The sequence below is a fragment of the Oncorhynchus mykiss genome, chromosome 17 (assembly GCF_057628025.1).
Source record: "Oncorhynchus mykiss isolate SJ-2025 chromosome 17, ASM5762802v1, whole genome shotgun sequence".
Lineage (NCBI taxonomy): Eukaryota > Metazoa > Chordata > Actinopteri > Salmoniformes > Salmonidae > Oncorhynchus > Oncorhynchus mykiss.
In genome coordinates this window covers 27726090-27748276 of record NC_143038.1, presented here as the reverse complement: position 1 = coordinate 27748276, position 22187 = coordinate 27726090, and the positions used below count along the sequence as shown (strand labels likewise).

General features: G+C 45.8%; 1 protein-coding gene across 9 annotated transcripts in view; it reads right to left on the bottom strand.

The window, feature by feature from the left end:
• The window catches only part of setd5 (SET domain containing 5), a 49487-nt gene that overhangs the window by 4223 nt on the left and 23077 nt on the right, over positions 1-22187 (bottom strand). For 2 of the 9 annotated variants that reach the window (XM_090205163.1, XM_036949952.2), the window contains exons 3-20: positions 17116-17218; positions 16389-16633; positions 14582-14640; positions 11325-11512; positions 10737-10775; positions 8243-8700; positions 7855-7972; positions 6657-6766; positions 6231-6540; positions 5981-6064; positions 5729-5878; positions 5254-5631; positions 4727-4984; positions 4385-4508; positions 2635-2915; positions 2354-2410; positions 1690-2196; positions 1027-1119 (exon numbers count right to left, since the gene is read on the bottom strand). In XM_090205163.1, the coding sequence (XP_090061289.1) occupies positions 1027-1119; positions 1690-2196; positions 2354-2410; positions 2635-2915; positions 4385-4508; positions 4727-4984; positions 5254-5631; positions 5729-5878; positions 5981-6064; positions 6231-6540; positions 6657-6766; positions 7855-7972; positions 8243-8700; positions 10737-10775; positions 11325-11512; positions 14582-14640; positions 16389-16633; positions 17116-17218 (3562 nt within the window). Of the gene's footprint in view, positions 1-1026; positions 1120-1689; positions 2197-2353; positions 2411-2634; positions 2916-4384; positions 4509-4726; positions 4985-5253; positions 5632-5728; positions 5879-5980; positions 6065-6230; positions 6541-6656; positions 6767-7854; positions 7973-8242; positions 8701-10736; positions 10776-11324; positions 11513-14581; positions 14641-16388; positions 16664-17115; positions 17219-22187 lie in introns of all 9 variants that reach the window. The other 7 variants (XM_036949954.2, XM_036949950.2, XM_090205165.1 and 4 more) reach the window with 4 other exon arrangements.

The window sequence follows — 22187 nt, the reverse complement described above, 5'->3', positions numbered from 1 at the left end:
AAAGAAAATGGCTTTTTGTACCAGAGTATTGATACTGGCATCAATGTTATTACCAGAATCAGGAAGCTATCATATTCTAAAATGGGTTGTCGTCACACACCACCATTCTGTTTTGACTTTTGAAGCCTTTGTTCTTTGTGGATAGTTAGTAACGGGCCAACATTGAAACATCAGCACAGGCAACTTATCATTATCAAATGAAACATCACAACACAAAGCAACCACTGCGAGGTAAGAAAGAAAACAGAAGGGGGGGGGGGGGGGGGGTGACAAAAACAGAACCACAGGGCACTCGCGTACGGTACATTCACCCACACTCAAGAGACAAATGAGAGAGAGCAGCCCGACAGAAGGTCGTCATGAAACAGGCAGGAGACTCAAGGAGGGGACGGGGAAGGGGACGGGGATAAGAGAGATGAAGGCTGCCTGAATGGACAGTCCGATATCAGGGCTACCAGGAGGCCCCACCTAGCCCCTTAGAGCTGCAGTTAGAGGCTTAGGACTTGAAGAATCGCCACACAGTAGGGTCTTCGGACCCGAGGACTACTATACTTGTTAGGGCCTTTTGATTCTGCTTGGGCCCCAACCCCAGCTTCTCGGGCTCCAAAGACTACTTTTATGGACCTTCCGATTGGCCTTGGGCCCTTAGGGGTGCCTCTTGAAGGGGTGCTAGTATGGTTCTTAGATGGGCATTGGCCATACTGCTGGTATGGATTGAGGCTGGTGAAAGGGGATGCGGGCACAGAAATATGGATGAGATGGACCATAGACGAATGGCCAGTGAAGCCGACGCCCACAGGGCCTGGCTCAACCTCGGCAGCCTGAAGACGACACCATGAAGCATCAGGCTCGTAGCACGGCGCTCCGAGACGGCGGGGTGACCATGTTTCTGACACAGAGATGTTTTGATATAATAGGTCATGTAGGTTTTTTTTTTTTGGAAAAGGGGAGTTTGGGGCGGGGCTGTGTATGCAGATGCCAAACAATATTTACATGCACACTTCTAAATGGTATGGAAATATTCACCATATTGTGTACTGTCTTGTATTCACGTCTTACTGCTATAGCCTGGTAACCTGGCTGTCCTGTCAGCAGACTAACGGTTTGCAGGTTGGCCCTCTGCCTTGGTAGAAACAGTGGAAGAAAGACTTGGCAAAGGTTTCAGGAGGAGCATAGGGGGGGGTGGGAGGGTGAGGAGAGGGTCGACAGAACACAAAACCTGTTGGGCTAGCTGCAGTAGGAAAGACAGAATACACATAGAGAGAGAGAAAATGTGTAAATCATTCTAGAAGTACGGCATTGTTTGTTTCTAAAGACATGTATGACAATTGTTACCCCATGTCTATTTTGATTTAATTATCATCTCGGCGTGGAATCACTGAGCCCACTTGATCTATTTGACACAAAGTGAATGGAAAACACAAAGCAAGGAAATACTACAATGACCAAGTAGTCATTCAGTTTCCACATACTCTACCACACTCAATATGACTCATTCCCCTCAAATTTGGACATTATACCAATAAGCATGTAGGCACTTCTTCCATGCTACCACTTCAGACATGATCTACTTAGCATACCGCCATTTGGGAGTTTTATTTAAAACACAAATATCTTTGTTAAATAGTACAATTTCTATGGGGAGAAAAAAAAACAAAAGCAGGAAAACGTTGAGAGAGTTGGACTTGCCTTCTTTTTCTGCGGTGGGTTACTGGTGTGATGGGGAGGGGTGCCGCTGTCTGGGTAGCCCCCGCCATAGTGCTGCTCGCCGTAGGGCGACAGAGAGCCAGGCCCTGCCTCGGCCAGATGCCCTTGGCCACTCACGGTGCTGTAAAAGGACTCGGCCGGGGAGAAGCTGCCCTCCGATTGGCTGAGGCGCCTGTCGGTGGTGACGGGGTTGCCCAGGTTGGCGTTGAGCGGGGAGCAGGTATAGATGAGGTTGAACTCAGTCCTGAAGCTCTGCTCTCTGGCCTGCTGGGCCGACTCGGACAAGGTGCTTGGCGCCAGGGGAGTGAGGAGGCCTCCCCCGCCCACCATGGAGGCCAGCGGCCCCTGCGTGTCAGGGGGAGGAGGCCCCGTTGCCAAGAGGAGAGAGAAGTCGTCTGACATGGCGGGCACAGGGCCATCGAGGCCCGAGGACAGGTTGGGGAACTGCAGGGCGCAGCGCGGGGCGTCAACGTCCGGTTGCAGACACGGCTACAGGTGGAGGAGGAAGAAGAGGGAAACAGGGTTACGAAACCTGTGACAAAGGGAAAAAAAACACCTGCCCTCATCTGTCCTGTGTTCCCTAACGCATCTAGTCCCGTCTCCAGTGCTCTCACAGTTACTCTGGGTCTGTGGGGTGAATGCCTACCTCTGGAGAGATAGACTCTGGCCTGTGCACAGGAGAAGCCTCTGGAGATGATATGTTCTGGATGGGTAGAAGAGAGACATGAAATACCATTAGAAACAGATCGATAGCACAGTGAAAACAACCATGTCTATGCACTGTAGCGCTGTACGCAGAAATGTCATATGTTCTGGTACCCCACTGACACCCCACCGACGCTCAGTTTGTCCTGTGTGTGTGCGAGCATGTGTGTGTGTGTATTTCTGTATGTCCTGTGTGTGTTTATCCGCATCCTTCCAAAGTACCTCAAACTGCAGTGGCGTGTTGCAGCGGCTGGTTGGCAGCGAGGGCAGTGGCGAGTAGGCAACCATGCCGTTGGACAGCCGGCGCTCCTCGTCGCCGTAGCAACCCAGCAGCGCGGCGTAGGATGCGGGGCTAGGCAGGGGTTGGTCCGACGGCAGCGGGGGAGTGATGGGCGACAGGGGCCGCAGCAGCAGACCGTGTTCTTCTGAGCCGGGCAGAGGCGGCGCTGCCTCCACCTCCGGGCCATATATGGACCGCCGCTTCTTGGGGGGCGCCGCCAGTTCTTTATTTTTTTTAATCGGAAAGAAAAGCAATAGTGTCAGATGATCTGCTGTGACAGGTGTCAGCGCACACCGATGAAAAGGATCTTCGTTTGGGGTTAGGTTCACTTAAAATGATGTACATGGTTGACGAATTAGGATAAAGTAAGTAAAACAATACCAGTCTAACAATAGCTAACGCTAAATACTGGCACGTCTGAGGAAGAGTGCTCGTCAACAGCAAGACTGCTATACCGGACCCGGGTTCCAAAAACCATTTCAACTATTAGGAACCTTTCGAATGCTGCAGCTGTGCTTGGGTGACCTCTTGCAATGGAACAAAAAAGAAAAGTCCCAAAAGTGCAAACATCGTCCACCTTGAAAGTGCTCAAAGTATTTGAAAGACTTGGAATAGTATAAACCAGGTCTGTACTAAACTCAGCAAAAAAATAAACTTAACATGTGTAAATATTTGTATGAACATAAGATTCAACAACTGAGACATAAACTGAACAAGTTCCACAGACCTGTGACTAACAGAAACGGAATAATGTGTCCCTGAACAAAGGGGGGGGGGGGGGGGGGGGGGGGGGTCAAAAGGAACCGTCAGTATCTGGTGTGGTGAGATGTTACCCCACTCTTCCACCAAGGCACCTGCAAGTTCCCAGACATTTCTGGGGGGAACGATCCTTTCCCTCACCCTCCGATCCAACAGGTCCCAGACTTGCTCAATGGGATTGAGATCCGGGCTCTTCGCTGGCCATGGCAGAACACTGACATTCCGGTCTTGCAGGAAATCACGCACAGAATGAACAGTATGTCTGGTGGCATTGTCATGCTGGACTATTGCGGACAGTCTGAGCACTGATGGAGGGATTGTGCGTTCCTGGTGTAAATTGTTGTTGCCATCCTGTACCTGTCCCGCAGGTGTGATGTTCGGATGTACCGATCCTGTGCAGGTATTGTTACACGTGGTCTGCCACTGCGAGGACGATCAGCTGTCCATCCAGTCTCCAAGTCGCCCTGTCTTAGGCATCTCTCAGTACGGACATTGCGATTTATTGCCCTGGCCACATCTGCAGTCCTCATGCCTCCTTGCAGCATGCCTAAGGCACGTTCACGCAGATGAGCAGGGAACTTGGGCATCTTTCTTGTGGTGTTCTTCAGAGTCCGTAGAAAGGCCTCATTAGTGTCCTAAGTTTTCATAACTGTGACCTTAATTGCCTAACGTCTGTAAGCTGTTAGTGTATTAACAACCGTTCCACAGGTACATGTTCATGAATTGTTTATGGTTCATTGAACAAGAATGAGAAACCGTGTTTAAACCCTTAACATTGAAGATTTTAAGTTATTTGGATTTTTACGAATTATCTTTGAAAGACAGGGTCCTGAAAAAGGGATGTTACTTTTTTTGCTGAGTTTAGATTACAAATGCTACTAGACTTGTTAGAAGACAGTGAACAGACAAAAAAAAAAAGACGTTTGTAGATACCGGCTTTGAAAGGGTTGGGGGTGGAGCTGCTGCTGTTACTTTGGTGGGAAGAGGTGGACTCAGTGCCGTCCTCCAGGCCCCCCGAGCAGAGCCCGCTCTCATCCTGGGCTTGTTGGATCCATCTCTGCACATAGGGGAGATACAAACAGGCATCAGACAAAATACCGGAACACTGAATATCCTTCAAACATATGAAGGGTAGTGGACAAGTGCACACTTGGGATGCATCCACTTCTAACAGCCCTGTCCTTCTCAAGCACCCACTACACATCACATTACATTTTCCATGTACCTCTGTTCCCCATTGACCCCAACAACTTCCACAACTGCCTCCACCGTTACCTTCTTGAAGGAGCCGTAGGTGGCGTCCACACTGACGGGCCGGCGCCGGCGCTCAGGGTTGAAAGGCGAGCCGAAGCGCACGTAGTGTTTGGGCGCCGTGCAGATGAGCGGCGAGGCCGCAAGGCCCGGCAGCATGTTGAGCGTAGTCGCCAGCACCGTGGGGTCGGTGGTGATGCGCAGTTGCCGCTCCACCGTGGGCGCCTCCTGCAGGACTACCTTGTCCAGCACTTTGTCGTTCAGCCACTCAGTCACCAGGTACTGGAGGAGGGGGAGATCATTATTTGCAAACAAATTCTGGAAGGCTCGTTACCGCCAAATTCTAAAAGGGACTTTTCAGCGAGAAATTTGGGAATTATTTTTAACAAATTGTGGAAAAGTCTGACAAATTCTACATTTGTGTATATTGGACTATAAATGTTGTAATACAAAAACTCTAAAGAGTTGTCCTGGTTCCTTAAATGTTTAAGAAATAAGAAATAACAATTCAATACAAAATGGTGGTTGGAAGTCAGCCCCATCCCTCTCACCTTCTTAGTCTTAGGCAGGTTGCGAAGGTTGCCTTTGTTCAGAGCACTCAGGCCTTCTCCGTCAAGGAGTTGCCCAGCTCCCAATGCTCCGTCTCCCAGCCTCAGCTCTGTCCCGGGTCCCCCCAGGGGACCCTCCTGCCCCTCGGCCACCACCGCCTGCTCCAGGGCTGCCTGCTGCAGGGCCAGGGCCTGCCGCTGGCGGCGGGCTCGCTGCGACGAACTGGAGCGGTAGCGCGAGATGCGGCTCTTAGGCCGTGGCTTGGAGGAGCGGGCCGGGGGAGGCTTGGGGGGCATCGCAAGAGGGGCCAGGAGGGGAGCGGTACACACCAGGGCCTTGTCTGCGTCGGCTGCTAAGGAGGGTTCCTGGAGAGAGAGATTCTGTTGGGGGGGGGGGGGATCAATATTGAAATTGGAAAATTGGTCACAAATTTCAAAAAGAGAATGTGGCGGTAAGAGGAATGAAAGTCTGACTCACGGTGACGTAGGTGGCACGGCGCGTGCTTATCCCCACCCCTGCTTGGTGGGCCGCGGCGTTAACCCCCGTGGGGTTCCCTCCGCTCCCCTCTGCAGACTCCAGGCCCTCCTGTTTAAACTCATCTATAGCCCCTGTGCTGAGCGTCCTCTTCTACAGAGACAGAGAGAGTGGAGACTTATACTATGATTTGATAGTGACAGTGGGTTGGTTGGTGCGACAAGAATTATGTCAGGGCGGAGATGTGGCACATACCGGCCTACTAGAGATGAGGACTCCGTTCTCGTCCAGCTCTTCCTCCTCTCCTTCCTCCAGCTTCACCCCATCTAGGAGTGCCTCCTGTAACACATACGGTGCATACATTTTCATTACACAGTGCACACACACCCCCATGTGTCTCTGTAGGAAAGGACCACATGAGTTGTAAAATTCTCTACAACCCATCCACCCCGTCTCTATATGTACACACACGTCTTTGCACCAAGACAAACACACACACACACACCTCTGTGTCACTGTTGCCCAGGCTGACGTTGCCCTGCAGCGTCTCCCGGACCTCTCCACTCTCCTCGGGCGGCTGGTTACTGTCATCTGACATCCCGAAAGGTCCCTTGCCGCCACCTGGCCCCTCCATCTCTCTCCGCTGGGCCTTCCGCCGCCGCGTCTCGGCCCCCGAGGGTGCCGGGAGTTGAGAGGGCGGGGGCAGCGACCCCGCGGCTTGGCAGAGCAGGGTTTCGCGTGGGCTCAGGTTGTGCTTCAGCACGGGGCAGTTCTGCTGGTTGCCCTTGTAGCAGGCGCAGTCCACCTTGTAATTACTGCAATAACGGTAACAATAAAATGATTTATTTTGTGTGCTTTTTTAAAACCCAGATGAACACTTTAGGGTCGAGAGAGAAGAGCGAAACCGTAGATATACTTGATTGACACTGACCAGCTATTGAACTCATAGTCAAAGCTGATGGTGACCTCGGCGTCCTTGAGGATTTGCGTGACGGCGTAGATACAGAGGTGGATCATGCCATCAGCGATCATATGCCGAACCTGGAGGGGACAGAAGACATTATGTATTAGCTTGGCTAGGATGGCATCCATTTCCCCCCCCCTAGAACAGGGGTCTCCAACATGTCGCAAGCTACTCATTTTTTTCTAGCTTTCAAATAGGCACATTCTTCTCTTCTCCCTTGCAACTCTTCCCCAGGTCCTTCCTGTATAAGAGAAAGCAGTGCATTGTTTTCTAGAAACACACCTGGTAAAATAATGATGAATAAAAATCTAAGGGGGGCACTTTCAAATTTGTGATTTATTATAAAATTGTTTTACTCACTTGTATTTTTCCTGGTTTTAGATTTTAGTATTTCACTCTCAAAATGACAATTGTTCATAGAGAAACAACAGAATGGGATGTTCTGAATCAATGGTTAAATCATATCAGAAGACAATTTTTTTGTTTAGGTCTGGAAGAAAACTACCAAATTGATTAAGTGTAATTCCCCTTTAATTGCACATCTAGCAAGTGAGGAAAGTGCCGTCTAATGTGCTGGTTCTGTACTGCTGCTGCTCATTTCAAGGCAAAGTTCGCAAATAACAATAGATACTCATGATATACTTCTGCCAGGTAAGCCCACAATGCAGTTAACACTTCATTGAGGTGGTTTTGAGGAAAGCACCACAGACAAACAGGGGCAACTTTTCTGGATATTTATTGGCAGATATTGTTTTAGGTTTGGCTTTTTAAGCCAACGGGTGGCTAACCAGAGGTGGGATAATATCAGTGTTGCGTTGATTAGATAGTAGCTGGGAGCTTGCGGTGTCTGATACTTGTGAGATTGGTTTATGAAAGTTTGCGATGGAACACATGGAAAATTGCATTTAGGCCTACTTTCAGAATTGTTTGATCGACCTGTTGGAGACTCCTGCTCCAGAAGGGTGCGTCTCAATAGGCATAAATGGCCTCCTTTCCCCATCTCTTCCTTCATCTATGCTGATGTAAGAGCTAAATTCACCTGGTCTGACATTTCAAATGAGTGAAGTGAACTAAGGAAAGGAGATGAGGGAGTAAGTGTAAACTACTGAGATGCACCCAATGCCTTTCTTGAAAAAAAAAAAAAAACCCAAACAAGATGGCTGACCTCTGCGCTGGGTGTACAGGACCTCCGGATGAAGCGTGCGTCATTCCCAAATGTCCGCGCGTCCACGCACATCTCTACGTCGTTGAACTTGGAGTAGAACAGCACGAAAGGGTAGGGCCTAAAAGTCAAAATCATGTCAACAAGTGTATTTTTTTCATAATAATACATCCTCAATTTCCTTCATAAAAACCATGCAATGGTGCAGCATATGAAAACCAAAATATTCCACCTTAAAAATGTCAGATTTGACATCTTAAAAAAAAAAAAAAAAAGAAAAAAAACAAACAAAGATGCCACATTTTTATTGGGCCTGCTTGAAAAAGCATGGAAGTTTGGGGAACGTTTAGGGAATTCTGCAACCATATGGAGAAGTGTAACGAACGCATACTTTTTGAAGAAGTGTCCGTTGACCTCAAACTGCTGTTTGAGCATGACCTTGCCCCGGTACTCGATGATCAGGGTGTCTGGCTCTAGATCCCTTGACGCCCGCAGGATCTTCCGGTGCTTCTGCACACGTGTCACCCGCCCCAGTTGTAACTGCATCTGAGAGCCAAGCACCGTGTTGTTGCACGCCAGCTCCGTTCGGTTAATTGTGTCCATGGCATTGGCCGAGGCGTTGACCTGGGCCGGTGAGGTCGTCGTCGTCGCTGCCGTTGTATCGCCCACTACCACACCCTCGGCAGCAACAGTAACGGTGGCGGCGCGGTGCAGCTGGAGCAGTGTCTGGACGTCAGCACTGTACTGGTTGGCCGTGGCCTCCTCGTACTGGTCCGTCCACTGGCGGATGCGGCTCTCCCAGCCCTCCGCTGTGGTCTCGTCCACTGCGCTGGCCTCCGTAGTGGAGTTCTGGGGGAGGGGAGGAGAACGGTTTTACTTCAGAGCCATGTAGTGTTGAAAACACATGTATTTTTATTTTATTCACCTCCATTCTAAGACCTTTCATAAATGACCATGTCAGGCCTACAACCCGTGTTTCTTCCCCTTAGATGAATGGGTTATCATGGGTGGGTGGTGCACTGTGCTCTATATATCTATATATATATATATCTATATATATCTATATATTAACATATGATAATAAAATGGGAGTATTTGTGATATGGTCAAAGGAACACGTCACTCAATGGAACCCTGATGCTAACAAAGTGGCACCGATTTCTTCATCCCATTAGCTACTGCTGTGAAGTTAATTTATACATTGATATACAGTACCAGTCAAAGGTTTGGAAACACCTACTCATACAAGGGTTTCTTTATTTTTTTGGTGCATTTTCTACCTTGTTGAATAATAGTGAAGACATCAAAATTATGAAATAACACATATGGAATATGTAGTAACCAAAAAAAAAAAAGTGTTAAATAAAAATATATTTGAGATTCAAAGTAGCCACCCTTGGCATTGATGACAGCTTTGTACTCTTGGCATTCTCTCAACCAACATCATGAGGTAGTCACCTGGAATGAATTAACAGGTGTGACTTGTTAAATGTTCATTTGTGGAATTTCATTCCTTCTTGATGCATTTGAGCCAATCAATTGTGTTGTGCCAAGGTAGGGGTGGCATACAGAAGATGCCCTATTTGGTAAAAGTCTATATTATGGCAGGAAGAGCTCAAATAAGCAAAGAGAAACAACAGTCCATCATTACTTTAAGACATGAAGGTCAGTCAATACGGAAAATTTGAAGGACTTCTAAGGACTTCTTTTTTTTTTTGCAGTCGCAAAAACCATCAAGCACAATGATGAAACTAGCGCTCATGAGGACCACCACAGGAAAGTAAGACCCAGAGTTACCTCTGTTGCAGAGGATAAGTTCATTAGAGTTACCAACCTCAGAAATTGCAGCCCAAATAAATTCTTCAGTTCAAGTAACAGACACCTCAACATCAACTGTTCAGATGAGACCACGTGAATCAGGCCTTCGTGGTCAAATTGCTGCAAAGAAACCACTAGTAAAGGACACCAATAAGAAGAGACTTGCTTGGGTCAAGAAACATGAGCAAAGGACATTAAACCGGTGGAAATCTGTCCCTTGGTCTGATTAGACCAAAATTGAGATTTTTGGTTCCAACCGCCGTGTCTTTGTGAGACGCAGAGTAGGTGAACAGATTTTCTTTGCATGTTTGGATCCCACTGAAGCATGGAGGAGGTGTGATGGTGCTTTGCTGTTGACACCGTCTGGGATTTATTTAGAATTCAAAGCACACTTAAACAGCATAGCTACCACAGCACTTTGCAGTGATACGCCATCCCATCTGGTTTGCGCTCGGTGGGACTATCATTTGTTTTTCAACAGGACAATGACAAAAAAAAAAAACACACCTCCAGGCTGTGTAAGGGCTACTTGACCAAGGAGGGAGATGAGTGCGGCATCAGACGACTTGGCTTCCACAATCGCCCGACCTCAACCAAATTGAGATGGTTTGGGATGAGTTGGACCACAGACTGAAGGAAAAGCAGCCAACAAGTGCTCAGCATATGTGGGAACTCCTTCAAGACTGATGGAAAAGCATTCCAGGTGAAGCTGGTTGAGAGAATGCCAAGAGTGTGCAAAGCTGTCAAGGCAAAGGGAGGCTACTTCGAAGAATATCAAATATATTTTGATTTGTTCAACACTTTTTTGCTTACTACATGATTCCATATGTTATTTCATAGTTTTGATGTCGTCACTATTATTCTACAATGTGTGTGTGTGGGGGGGGGGGGGGGGGGGGGGGAGTAGGTGTGTTCAAACTTCTGACAGGTACTGTATATAAATGAACTTCCCAGCAGTAGCTAATGGGATGAAGAAATCATCAATGCCACTGTTAGCGTCATGGTTCCATTGAGAGACCTTTGACTGGTACTGTATAACTAAAAAGATCGGAAGGAATTCATCTTACCTTCATCCTCATGGACTTTCTAGAACCCTCTCTGAAGGCCTGTAAAGACAGACACTCATTTACACAACGTTTCAGAGTCTACTCACAGCGTTTAGACAACATTCAGAGGGTCTCCTACTCACAACGTTTAGGCAACGTTTCAGAGAGTCTACTTGTGTTAACACGTTTCAGAGATTCACAAAATAATGTAGCAAAAATAACTTTATGCTACTAGAAAAAGACTGCAACTTCTCTCTTGGCCTCTAGAGGTATCATTGGCATATTCAGCCTTAAGAGCAAGTTAAAACAAGTAACGTAACCATCTTGGTCCTCTTCCTAGCTGTGGGTTTTGCATTTGCTCCCTCAGCCCCTTTTCACACTTTGCAATCCATTTGGCACACTTGGCCATTTTCCCCATACTATTGTTGTCTTTAGCAAGGATACTCTTGCCGTCGCTACCGCCTGCATTTAGCCCAAATAGTGGCTGGCACATTCTGCTAGCACTTCATTTGGCACTCTTGCCTGGCATGTCTCGCATTTCACACACACTTAGGACTCTTTGCTAACTGTGCTCTTTTGACGACTGTGCCCTTGCTCCCAAGTTCCTACCTTTATTTTCTTGCCCTTGGGCACTCCGCGGGCCTTCTCCGTGCTCTTCTTCCTCTTCTTGGACTTGTTCCGCTTCACGCGGTTGACTGTGAGCGTGATGCTGGTGGGCGTGTGCTGCGTTGCTGTGTAGGACACCGTGGCGGGCGACACTTCCTCGTCGCCACTCTCCGTGGCGCTGCTATCGCCCACTAGAAGCGCAAGAGAGACTTGAGCATTCACAGGTACTTGGCAGAGTTAGTTTCCACCTGGGCACACCAACAGTAAAGACTTAGGGTTGGTTTCCCGGACTAAAATGCTATTTAAATAGAGATTCTGCATTGAACTTTTTTAGACCAGGCCTAAGGCTGCTTTCACACCAAATTGGTTTGGAACGTTTTTTTCCCCGAACTCTGGCGCCTTTTCTCCCTTAGGTCAGTTCGTTTGGACTGGTGTGAACACTATCCGCACTAGGGAGCGCAGTAAACACGCCGTGGTACGATTATGTTTGGTGTGTGGTTCGCTGCAGGTGATCATGCAGTCCCGGACCAAACACAGTAAAAGAACCAGAGGTTCATTCAGTATTATTGGTTGTTTTGACTGCGATCATTTGATCAAATGCATGCAGTACCTTAACATATGGTGAGTAATAGCACATTTATGAGCGCATCCCATGCAGATTAATGGAGAAGGGGGCTACACTGTAGGCTACTGAGCCGGTAGTGAAATTCTACACACCCATTGCACAGTCTTCACATTTTGTGGCCTTAATACAATATCTAAAAAGGGATTACATCATATTTTCAAGTAATGAGGTGGCAGCATCATGTTATGAGTGTCATTGGCAGGGACTGGGGAGTTTCATATGTCTTTTGATCCTGACAAAGGAGCAAAGCTCACGTAAAAAGTTGAAGGAAAACCTGCCTCAGTCTTCTGATAAAACTTCATCCCAGGGTTAGGTTATCAGCAAGAAATGTAGATTTTTATGCCAAAGACACACCAGAATGGCTCTTCAAGAGGTCTTGCGTGTTCATGAGTGGTCTAGCCTCTGTCCGGACTTAAATTTGCTTGGCAATCAGAGTCAAGGTTTAAATATTGCTGCCCAACAATGATTCCCAACCAAATTTACTGAGCATGAGACATTTGGAGCAAAACGATGGACATATGTTGCCCTAAGAGTCGTGCAGAGTTGGTAGAATACTATTCAAAATGATTAACACTGTAAACTCTGCCAAAGGTGCCAAAGGTATTAACTCTGGGGTGTGAAGACATACGCAAACCAAACTTTCACTTTGAATATGTGGAGTAAGTCGTTCAGATCAAGGAACAAAGTCCAATGCAATCCATTTTTACATTTAATTTTCAGGCAGCAAAATGTGAAGACTGCAAGGGGTGTGTCGACTTTCACTAGGCACTGTAGTATACTCTTCTCCGACGGTCGTTGTAACAGTTAGTGGATATTGCGCGGTTTCCTCACGCATTTTGTTGGATGAACAAAGCGAAAGTAATAAACTCAGCAAAAAAAAGAAGCGTCCTCTCACTCAACTGCCTTTATTTTCAGCAAACTTAACATGTGTAAATATTTGTATGAACATAATATTCAACAGACAAACTGAACAAGTTCCACAGACATGTGACTAACAGAAATTGAATAATGTGTCCCTGAACAAAGGGCAAAATCAAAAGTTACAGTCAGCCACCAGCTGCATTAAGTACTGCAGTGCATCTCCTTCTCATGGACTGCACCAGATTTGCCAGTTCTCGCCATGAGATGTTATCCCACTCAGCCCTAATGCTCCTATCCAACAGGTCCCAGACTTGCTAAATGGGATTGAGATCTGGGCTCTTCGCTGACCATGGCAGAACACTGACATTCCTGTCTTGCAGGAAATCACGCACAGAACGAGCAGTATGGCTGGTGGCATTGTCATGCTGGAGGGTCATGTCAGGATGAGCCTGCAGGAAGGGTACCACGAGGGAGGAGGATGTCTTCCCTGTAACGCACAGCGTTGAGACTGCTTGCAATGACAACAAGCTCAGTCCGATGATGCTGTGACACACTGCCCCAGACCATGACGGACCTTCCACCTCCAAATCGATCCCGCTCCAGAGTACAGGCCTCAGTGTAACGCTCATTCCTTCGGCGATAAACGCGAATCCAACCATCACCCCTGGTGAGGAAAAAAACAACTCGTCAGTGAAGAGCACTTTTTACCAGTCCTGTCTGGTCCAGCAACGGTGGGTTTGTGCCCATAAGGCGACATTGTTGCCGGTGATGTCTGGTGAGGATCTGCATTACAACAGGCTTACAAGCCCTCAGTCCAGCCTCTCTCAGACTATTGCGGACAGAGGGATTGTGCGTTCCTGGTGTAAGTTGTTGTTGCCATCCTGTACCTGTCCCGCAGGTGTGATGTTCGGATGTGCCGGATGTGTAGGTGTCGTTTCACGTGGTCTGCCACTGAGGACGATCAGCTGTCCGTCCTGTCTCCCTGTAGCGCAGTCTTAGGCGTCTCACAGTACGGACATTGCAATTTATTGCCCTGGCCACATCTGCAGTCCTCATGCCTCCTTGCAGCATGCCTAAAGCATATTCACGCAGATGAGCAGAGACCGTGGGCATCTTTCTTCTGCTGTTATTCAGAGTTTTTAGAAAGGCCTCTTTAGTGTCCTAAGTTTACATAACTGTGACCTTAATTGTCCACCGTCTGTAAGCTGTTAGTGTCCTAACGACCGTTCCACAGGTGCATGTTCATTAATTGTTCATGGTTCATTGAACAAGCATGGGAAACAGTGTTTAAACCCTTTACAATGAAGAGCTAGTTATTTTGATTTTTACGAATTATCTTTGAAAGACAGGGTCCTGAAAAACGTGCATTTTTTTGCTGAGTTTATGAAGTTTGAGACACAGAAGTTTCGCTTCTTGATAATCATTGATGGATTTAACATGACCATTTTCTCCAATTAACAAATGACTCGTATGAACACATGGTTGTTTAACATTTGGCAATGTGAAACCAACCTGACCAAACGCAAAAAAATACAACGTAACAGATAAAAATCAAAGTCGGATTCGAACTATAGTTACGAACAATGTGTGAAAAGCCCTAAACTTAATCCGTATCCAGGAAAACAGGCCCATGGAGTTTACGTGGTTTAGTTGAGGCCAAGTGGCACCATGTATATACGTAACGCCCGTGTATCAATGTGGTGGCTGTATGCGTTTTCCATACTTGGAATACGCACATTGAGATGCATGTTATATAGTCTATCAATCACCATACCTGATACATTTTCTTGTTTCCGGCGTTGGCCGTCCAGTCCTTTCCTCCTGTCTAGCCCCCTGAAATCACAGAAATAAGAAAATCACAATTAGGAAATTGCAGATCTTATAGGCCTTTAGATATATCTATCTCTCACCTTGCTATCTCAATATATGACTTATACTATGTCTGTATTAATCTAAGCCAAATAGAAGTGGTGACCCACCATTAACGTAGATGGTGGGCCACACACAGTTGAAGTCAAAAGTTTACATACACTTAGGTTGGAGTCATTGAAACTCATTTTTCAACCACTCCACACATTTCTTGTTAACAAACTATAGTTTTGGCAAGATGGTTAGGACATCTACTTTGTGCATGACACAAATCATTTTTCCAACAATTGTTTACAGACCGATTATTTCACTAATTCACAATTCCAGTGGGTCCGAAGTTTACATACACTAAGTTGACTGAGCCTTTAAACAGCTTGGAAAATACCCCAAAATGATGGCATGGCTTTAGAAGCTTCTGATAGGCTAATTGACATCATTTGAGTCAATTGGAGGTGTACCTGTGGATGTATTTCAAGGCATACCTTCAAACTCAGTACCTCTTTGCTTGACTTCATGGGGAAATCAAAACAAAATCAGCCAAGACCTCAGAAAAACAATTGTAGACCTCCACAAGTATGATTCATCCTTGGGAGCAATTTCCAAACACCTGAATGTACCACGTTCATCTGTACAAACAATAGTACGCAGGTATGAACACCACGGGGCCACGCAGCCATCATTACCGCTCAGGAAGGAGATGCGTTCTGTCTCCTTGAGATGAACGTACTTTGGTGCGAAAAGTGTAAATCAATCCAAGAACAGCCGCAAAGGACCTTGTGAAGATGCTGGAGGAAACGGGTACAAAAGTATGTATATCCACAGTAAAACGAGTCCTATATCGACATAACCTGAAAGGCCGCTCAGCTAGGAAGAAACCACTGCTCCAAAACTGCCATAAAAAAATCCAGACTACGGTTTGCAACTGCACATGGGGACAAAGATCATACTTTTTGGAAAAATGTCCTCTGGTCTGATGAAACAAAAATAGAACGGTTTGGCCATAATGACCATCGTTAGGTTTGGATGGAAAAGGGGGAGGCTTGGCAAGCCGAAGAACATCATCCCAACCGTGAAGCACAGGATCATGTTCTGGGGGTGCTTTGCTGCAGGAGGGACTGGTGCACTTCACAAAATAGATGGCATCATTGAAGCAACATCTCAAGACGTCAGGAAGTTAAAGCTTGGTCACAAATGGGTCTTCCAAATGGACAATGAACTCAATCCTATAGAAAATTTGTGGGCAGAACTGAAAAGGCGTGTGCGAGCAAGGAGGCCTACAAACCTGACTCAGTTACACCAGCTCTGTCAGGAGGAATGGGCCAAAATTCACCCAACTTATTGTGGGAAGCTTGTGGAAGGATATCCGAAACATTTGACCCAAGTTAAACATTTTAAAGGCAATGCTACCAAATACTAATTGAGTGTATGTAAACTTCTGACCCACTGGGAATGTGATGAAAGAAATAAAAGCTGAAATAAATCACTCTACTATTATGCAGACATTTCACATTCTTAAAATAACGTGGTGATCCTAACTGACCTAAGACAGGAAATGTTTACTAGGATTAAATGTTAGGAATTGTGAAAAACAAAGTTTAAATGTATTTGGCTAGGTGTATGTAAACTTACGACTTCAACTGTACACACAACATTCCACAGAGTGAAAAAAGGTTCTGAATACAGGGTACAAAATGGCTGCCGCCGGCTCTCACCTGCAGCTCTCGCACTTTATGAGGAAGCCATCCGGAGTCAGACTGCAGTGGCACCAGCTGGCCACGGCCCCTTCTTCCTCCGACGAGCTGTCGCTGTCAGCAGAGTTCTCCTCTTGGCGGCCGTTGTCATGGTAGCGGGAGGTAGGGCCGCGTGCCACGCCGTTGAGCTCCATGCGGGGGATGATGGTTTGGGAGAGCGGGGAGGCGGGTGGGGTGGGGGGAGGGGGCGCGCCATAGTTGTGATCCTGACAACACACAACGGAAGACTGTTGCATCTTCAAACAATGGGTGTTCAGGTACAAACAAACAAAAAAAAGAGGAAGGGGAAACGGAAAATGGAAGACGAATGAAAATGAGGGCAAACAAAAATGGTACGTGACAATACAGCATGTTAGCTAAAAACGCACAAGGGCGCTGCGAACGTGTTAATCAGCATTAGCGATTCATAGCATTGAAGCCTTGCGCCGACTTTTATTTTTCTACGTTTTGATACTTAGCATGTCGTGCGGGACTCTCCTTCCTCTCGGATGCAAGACTACGCTTGCAACAGTACTGGCCTTACGCGCTCTTAGGCCGACACATTCGTTTAGGTTACTGACGAAAAGTCCATAAGGGACATCTTACAAAAAGATACTTGATCGGAATGTCGAGATTGTCAGATATGAGAGAGACTGGCCTATAAAATTGGCCGCATTGTGACAAAGGAAGAAAAGAGCTGTGTACTCACAGTATATGGTAGTCCCCGATACCCATGACTCTGTGCACTCACACAGCTGTGGTTGGGGTAGTTTTTCTCATTCACGGCAGGGCTTGCTTCCACTGACTCAGGGCTGAGAGAGGGAGAGAGAATGAAAGCGTAAGCAGTAGAAACATGGACAGTAAAAGAGTAATGGTACAGACACAAGGAGAAATCTGACTGCTGATATGTACTTAGCACAGTTGGAGGCTGTTCCTCCTCTTGCAAAAACAAAGATGAACTAAATGCTTAACCAATAAATAATTTAATTCACTCTCCATTATCCCATACTGCCAGTTACAGTTCGCTTGCAAGCGTCGCCATTTAGCACAACACAGCTAGCTACTCCATCGACTCGACAGACAGGCAAGCTGCTTCATTCAAAAAAACAAATCCATTGTGATTTAATTATAATGTTGATAACTACACCAGTTATCTATACTAAATGCAAATATAAAACACAACATGTAAAGTGTTGGTCCCATGTTTCATGAGATGAAATAAAAAGATCCCAGAAATGTTCCAAATGCACAAAAAGAGTATTTCTCTCAAATGTTGTCAACAAATGTGTGCTCATCCCTGTTACGGAGTATTTCTCCTTTGCCAAGATAATCCATCCACCTGACAGGTGTGGCATATCAAGCTGATTAAACAGCATGATCATTACACAGGTGCACCGCGTGCTGGGGACAATAAAGGCCAAACTAAAATGTGCAGTTTTGTCACACAAAACAAAGCCACAGTTTCAAGTTGAGGGAACATGCAATTGGCATGCTGATTGCAGGAATGTCCACCAGAGCTGTTGCCAGAGAATTGAATGTTAATTTCTCTACCATAAGCCACCTCCAACATCGTTTTAGAGAATTTGGCAGTACGTCCAACTGGCCTCACAACCGCAGACCACGTGCAACCCCACCAGTCCAAGACCACATCTGGCTTCTTTACCTGCGGGATCATCTGAGAACAGCCACTCAGAGAGCTGATGAAACATAGGAGTATTTCTGTCTGTAATAAAGCCCTTTTGTGGGGGAAAAACTCATTCCTGATTGTCTGGACCTGGCTCCCCCGTCGGTGGGCCTATGCCCTCCCAGGTCCACCCATGGCTGCACCCTGCCCAGTCATGTGAAATCCATAGATTGGGGCCTAATGACTTTTTCAATTGACTGTTTTTCTTATATATGACCTGTAATTCAATCAAATTGATTCGTTGAAATTGTTGCATGTTGCGTTTATATTTTTGTTCAGTGTAAATAGCCAAGAAACACAAAGGACAGTTTCACGTCCGTACACTTTAATTTCAAGTAAAAAATGTAACAGAGCAGCTTGCTAGTTAGCTTACATTAGCTCCAGCATGCACAAGCCAAACAAGCTACTGCCACCTTGTCGCCTGGAGTATTTAAATGAAGCAAAATCGGAGGCACAACTGTTCTGTGTGAACAACAAAAAGGTAACTGCCGACACTCTGGGCAGAGGTGCTAAGCACCTACCGGCAGTCAGCTTTCTCGGTGTGTCTGACCCTTAAAAAGATCAAAGATAAAACGATATCCAGATATAGGGAAAGTTAGGAGATATAGAATGAAATATGGTATCTAGAAAGAGTAAACAAAACTACAGGGAAAGCCATTTTTCAACTACTAAGCAGCTAAGCTTGGTCATATTCATAACGCAACAGGAAAAAAAAAATGAAAGACAACCTAAACTTGCCAATAAGACATGCCCGTTGTAACTTATCGTCACAAAACGTTTTGGTATAGTTTGTCTTGATGAATACTACCATGTTGGGGTGGGGGTCCTGCATTAACCTGCTTTACTTGTAAACAACTCTTAAGGTGATATCTCCTAGACCTGTTCTGTACACTAGATGGCGCCACAGCCCAAAACATTCTCAACGGCCAAGGGAAGTCTGGGTGAACATGACAATTCAGGAAATGGAATGTCAGCGGCCATGATGCGTGTTATGCAACTCCCCCGTTGCCCTTTAGCAGAGGTCTTGGAGGGAGGGGAGAAGAGAACCTTGTCTTTTTACCCAACAACTAACAGCCCTGGTACACGTAGCCCTGCCGAACAATATCAAATGTCAAAAGGCTACATGTCAAAACAAGAAAATACTACATCCCGGCTGGTGATTTTTCTAAATGTCGCCCATGTCTGCTTTTCTGTTTCTCATTGTTTTCGTGCGAGGTGAAATCCCCCACCCTGCATGCCTTCCCCCGAGTCAGGTTGGGTTTCTTAGAAGGGAGATGTATGGGGGAGGGGAAGAGCCTGATCCAGCTACATTCCATAGAAGCTCAGTCATCTGGCTCACCTACAGGGTAGTAGGAGCACTGGGTTCAGGTTATTTTCCCTGTGCAGTCTAGAGCCATTTCCTCATACAGCACTCAGCAGAACAGCTGGCTCTTGTTCCAATACTTGTCTGATTTAACCTCAGTCCCCCTGAAGCTCTCTTGGTGGGGGGGTCATCACTGATCAGTTACAGGCTCTGTCCCAAATGGCACCCTATTCTCCATACATTTTTAGCAAATGGGGCACCGACACTATGTGATGGGGTGGTTGAATGCAAGGCCTGACAAGGGAAGGAGGGTTCAGATCCTAATGGTCCCTCACACTGCCTTCTGCCCCATAGATAGAAAGTAGGGATGCACGATATATCGGTATCAGATGATATTAGCTGAAAATGTCAACATCGGGGTCGGCCCGATGTCAAATCTGGCGTGCAAGACATATTGACTCCACGTCAACAACAAAAAAATGCGCTACACGTGCAACACAGTATTCCTAATCTATACCACGATGTATGCTGTGTGGATCGAGCAATCAACAAATCGAGCAGTTATTTGAAAGAGTAAAAAAAAAAAAAAGTCAGTAAGACAACTCAAAAGGCGAAATCGATTAACGCCAAGATAAATGGCATTCATTGACAATCAACCGTTCTCTGTCGTGGGTGATGTTGGCTTTCACTGACTGGTCAAGCACCGGTACACATGTTGCCCTACCGGAGTTACACAGTAATAGTGTCACTGCTATTGGCTTCACAACATACTATGGAACGCCTTTGGGTCTTTGCGTGTCAAAAAAGACAAGTCAGACAACACCATTTGACACGTTAAATAAGCTTTTAAATTTGACACGTCAAATAACAGATTATAGAATGTTGTGTGTTCTGAATTTGCATGTGCAAGTCAAACGCCACCACTCCTATCAGTAGCACTTGTCAAAGCTGTACAAAAAAAGTCTGCAAACAAGCAGACACCGGCCACGAACGACACATTTACAATACCACGTTGGCAATGAAGGATCATTTGTTTGACCACAACTTCTGGAGTAGCTAGCTTTAGCTTGGTACCTAGCTAGCACCAATACAACCAGCCTGAAAACAATGACCAGTAGAAACTGCAGTCATTTACATTATTCTTTGCAACGATTTAGGAATCCTTGTAAGTATTACGTAGGTGACCACTTGTTGTTCGCCTATTGAAATTGGACTTCAAATAAATAGCTAGCCAGCTACTTAACCGTATTGACCAAAGCTAACGTTATAAGCAGCCAGCTAGCTTCATCTGGCTAGTGAGGCTCGACCGGACCGGGTTGTGTTGTGAAGCTAGCCACAATAAGGATTAGGCACAATAGTGGAATTTGCAGTTAAAAAAAATACCTATTTTAAAGTGATGCAGAAGGTTACAATTGGTGGAATAATGCCATATTTAGACTAGATAATGTTAAACAAGGTTGGAATGTGAAGCAATGAAATGGGGTCAGTCTACTCGGTGACACCCACAGAACACAACTGTTAAGAGTTTACGCAAATATTAGTGTTGTAGCTCTTATCACGGGACTCACCTCCCCAGTCAGCCTATTGTGTGTATTGACATTCATATTGCACTGTACAGCCAGCCATACCTAAGGATTGGGGATCAATGAAATGGGTTATCAGTCTACTCAATACCCAAGATAATTTTTCGCAACGTCCTCCTCAGAAAGACTCAAACATCCATGCAGTATTGTTTTTCCTCTGGAATAGTGTTCAATACACAGGTTGATAATAAATGTGGCTCAGTTCAGTTGTTTCAGAGTCCAGCAATAAGAGCTACAAAGTTACTGTTTTCTGGGTGTCACTGAGTAGACTGATATCCCATGTCATTGATCCACAATCCATAGATCCACAATCCATAGTTAAGGCTGTATGGTGAAATAAGTATGCCCTAAACGCAATTCTAAAGTATAATACATCCAGTGTGATTTCAGATTTGTCAAATTAACAAATTGCCCAACCTCATTTTGCATGATCTATTCAATTATGGCATAATTCTACTATTTGCATTAATTTGCATCACTGTCAATGACATTTATTTTGAAGGCTACCCGCAAAGTCCACTATTGTGGCTAATCCTTATTGTGGCTAGCTTCACATAGATGGTTCTGACCCCATTTTAGATGACACCTAGCTATATAGTTAGCTAGCTACTGAAACAGATGTCATTTTGCTATGTTTTTGGGGATGAACATTGCTTGCATTTCTTTATGACCAGCACTGTAGGTGCCCGAGACAACTTTACTAGCATCAGAGCATACGTAAATCGATGAAATGTAACACATGAAATACAAGTGAGTGTAATAACTACGTAAAAAATGAATGAACACGTTAAATTATTATGTGACGCGCAGTCATGTTCAGGTCCTGATTGGTCAACAAGCTCATTTGACATGTCAAAGAGTGTTATCTGACAAAGACCCAAACGGCAATCCATAGTATGAGAAATCGTGGTTGAGAATGAAACAAATTAACAACGAAACAGCACAGCAAGTTAAAGAAATAGGTTTTGATTATGTTTTACTGGTAAATGGGGACATATTGTAAAGCCAACAAAATAACTTTTTGGTCAGTGTGGTGTGTATAACCTTTATTTAACTAGGCAAGTCAGTTAAGAACAAATACTTATTTACAATGACGGCCTACCCCAGCCAAACCCGGGCCAATTGTGCGCCGCCCTATGGGACTCCCAATCACGGCCGGATGTGATACAGCCTGGATTTGAACCATGGACTGTAGTGACGCCTCTTGCGCT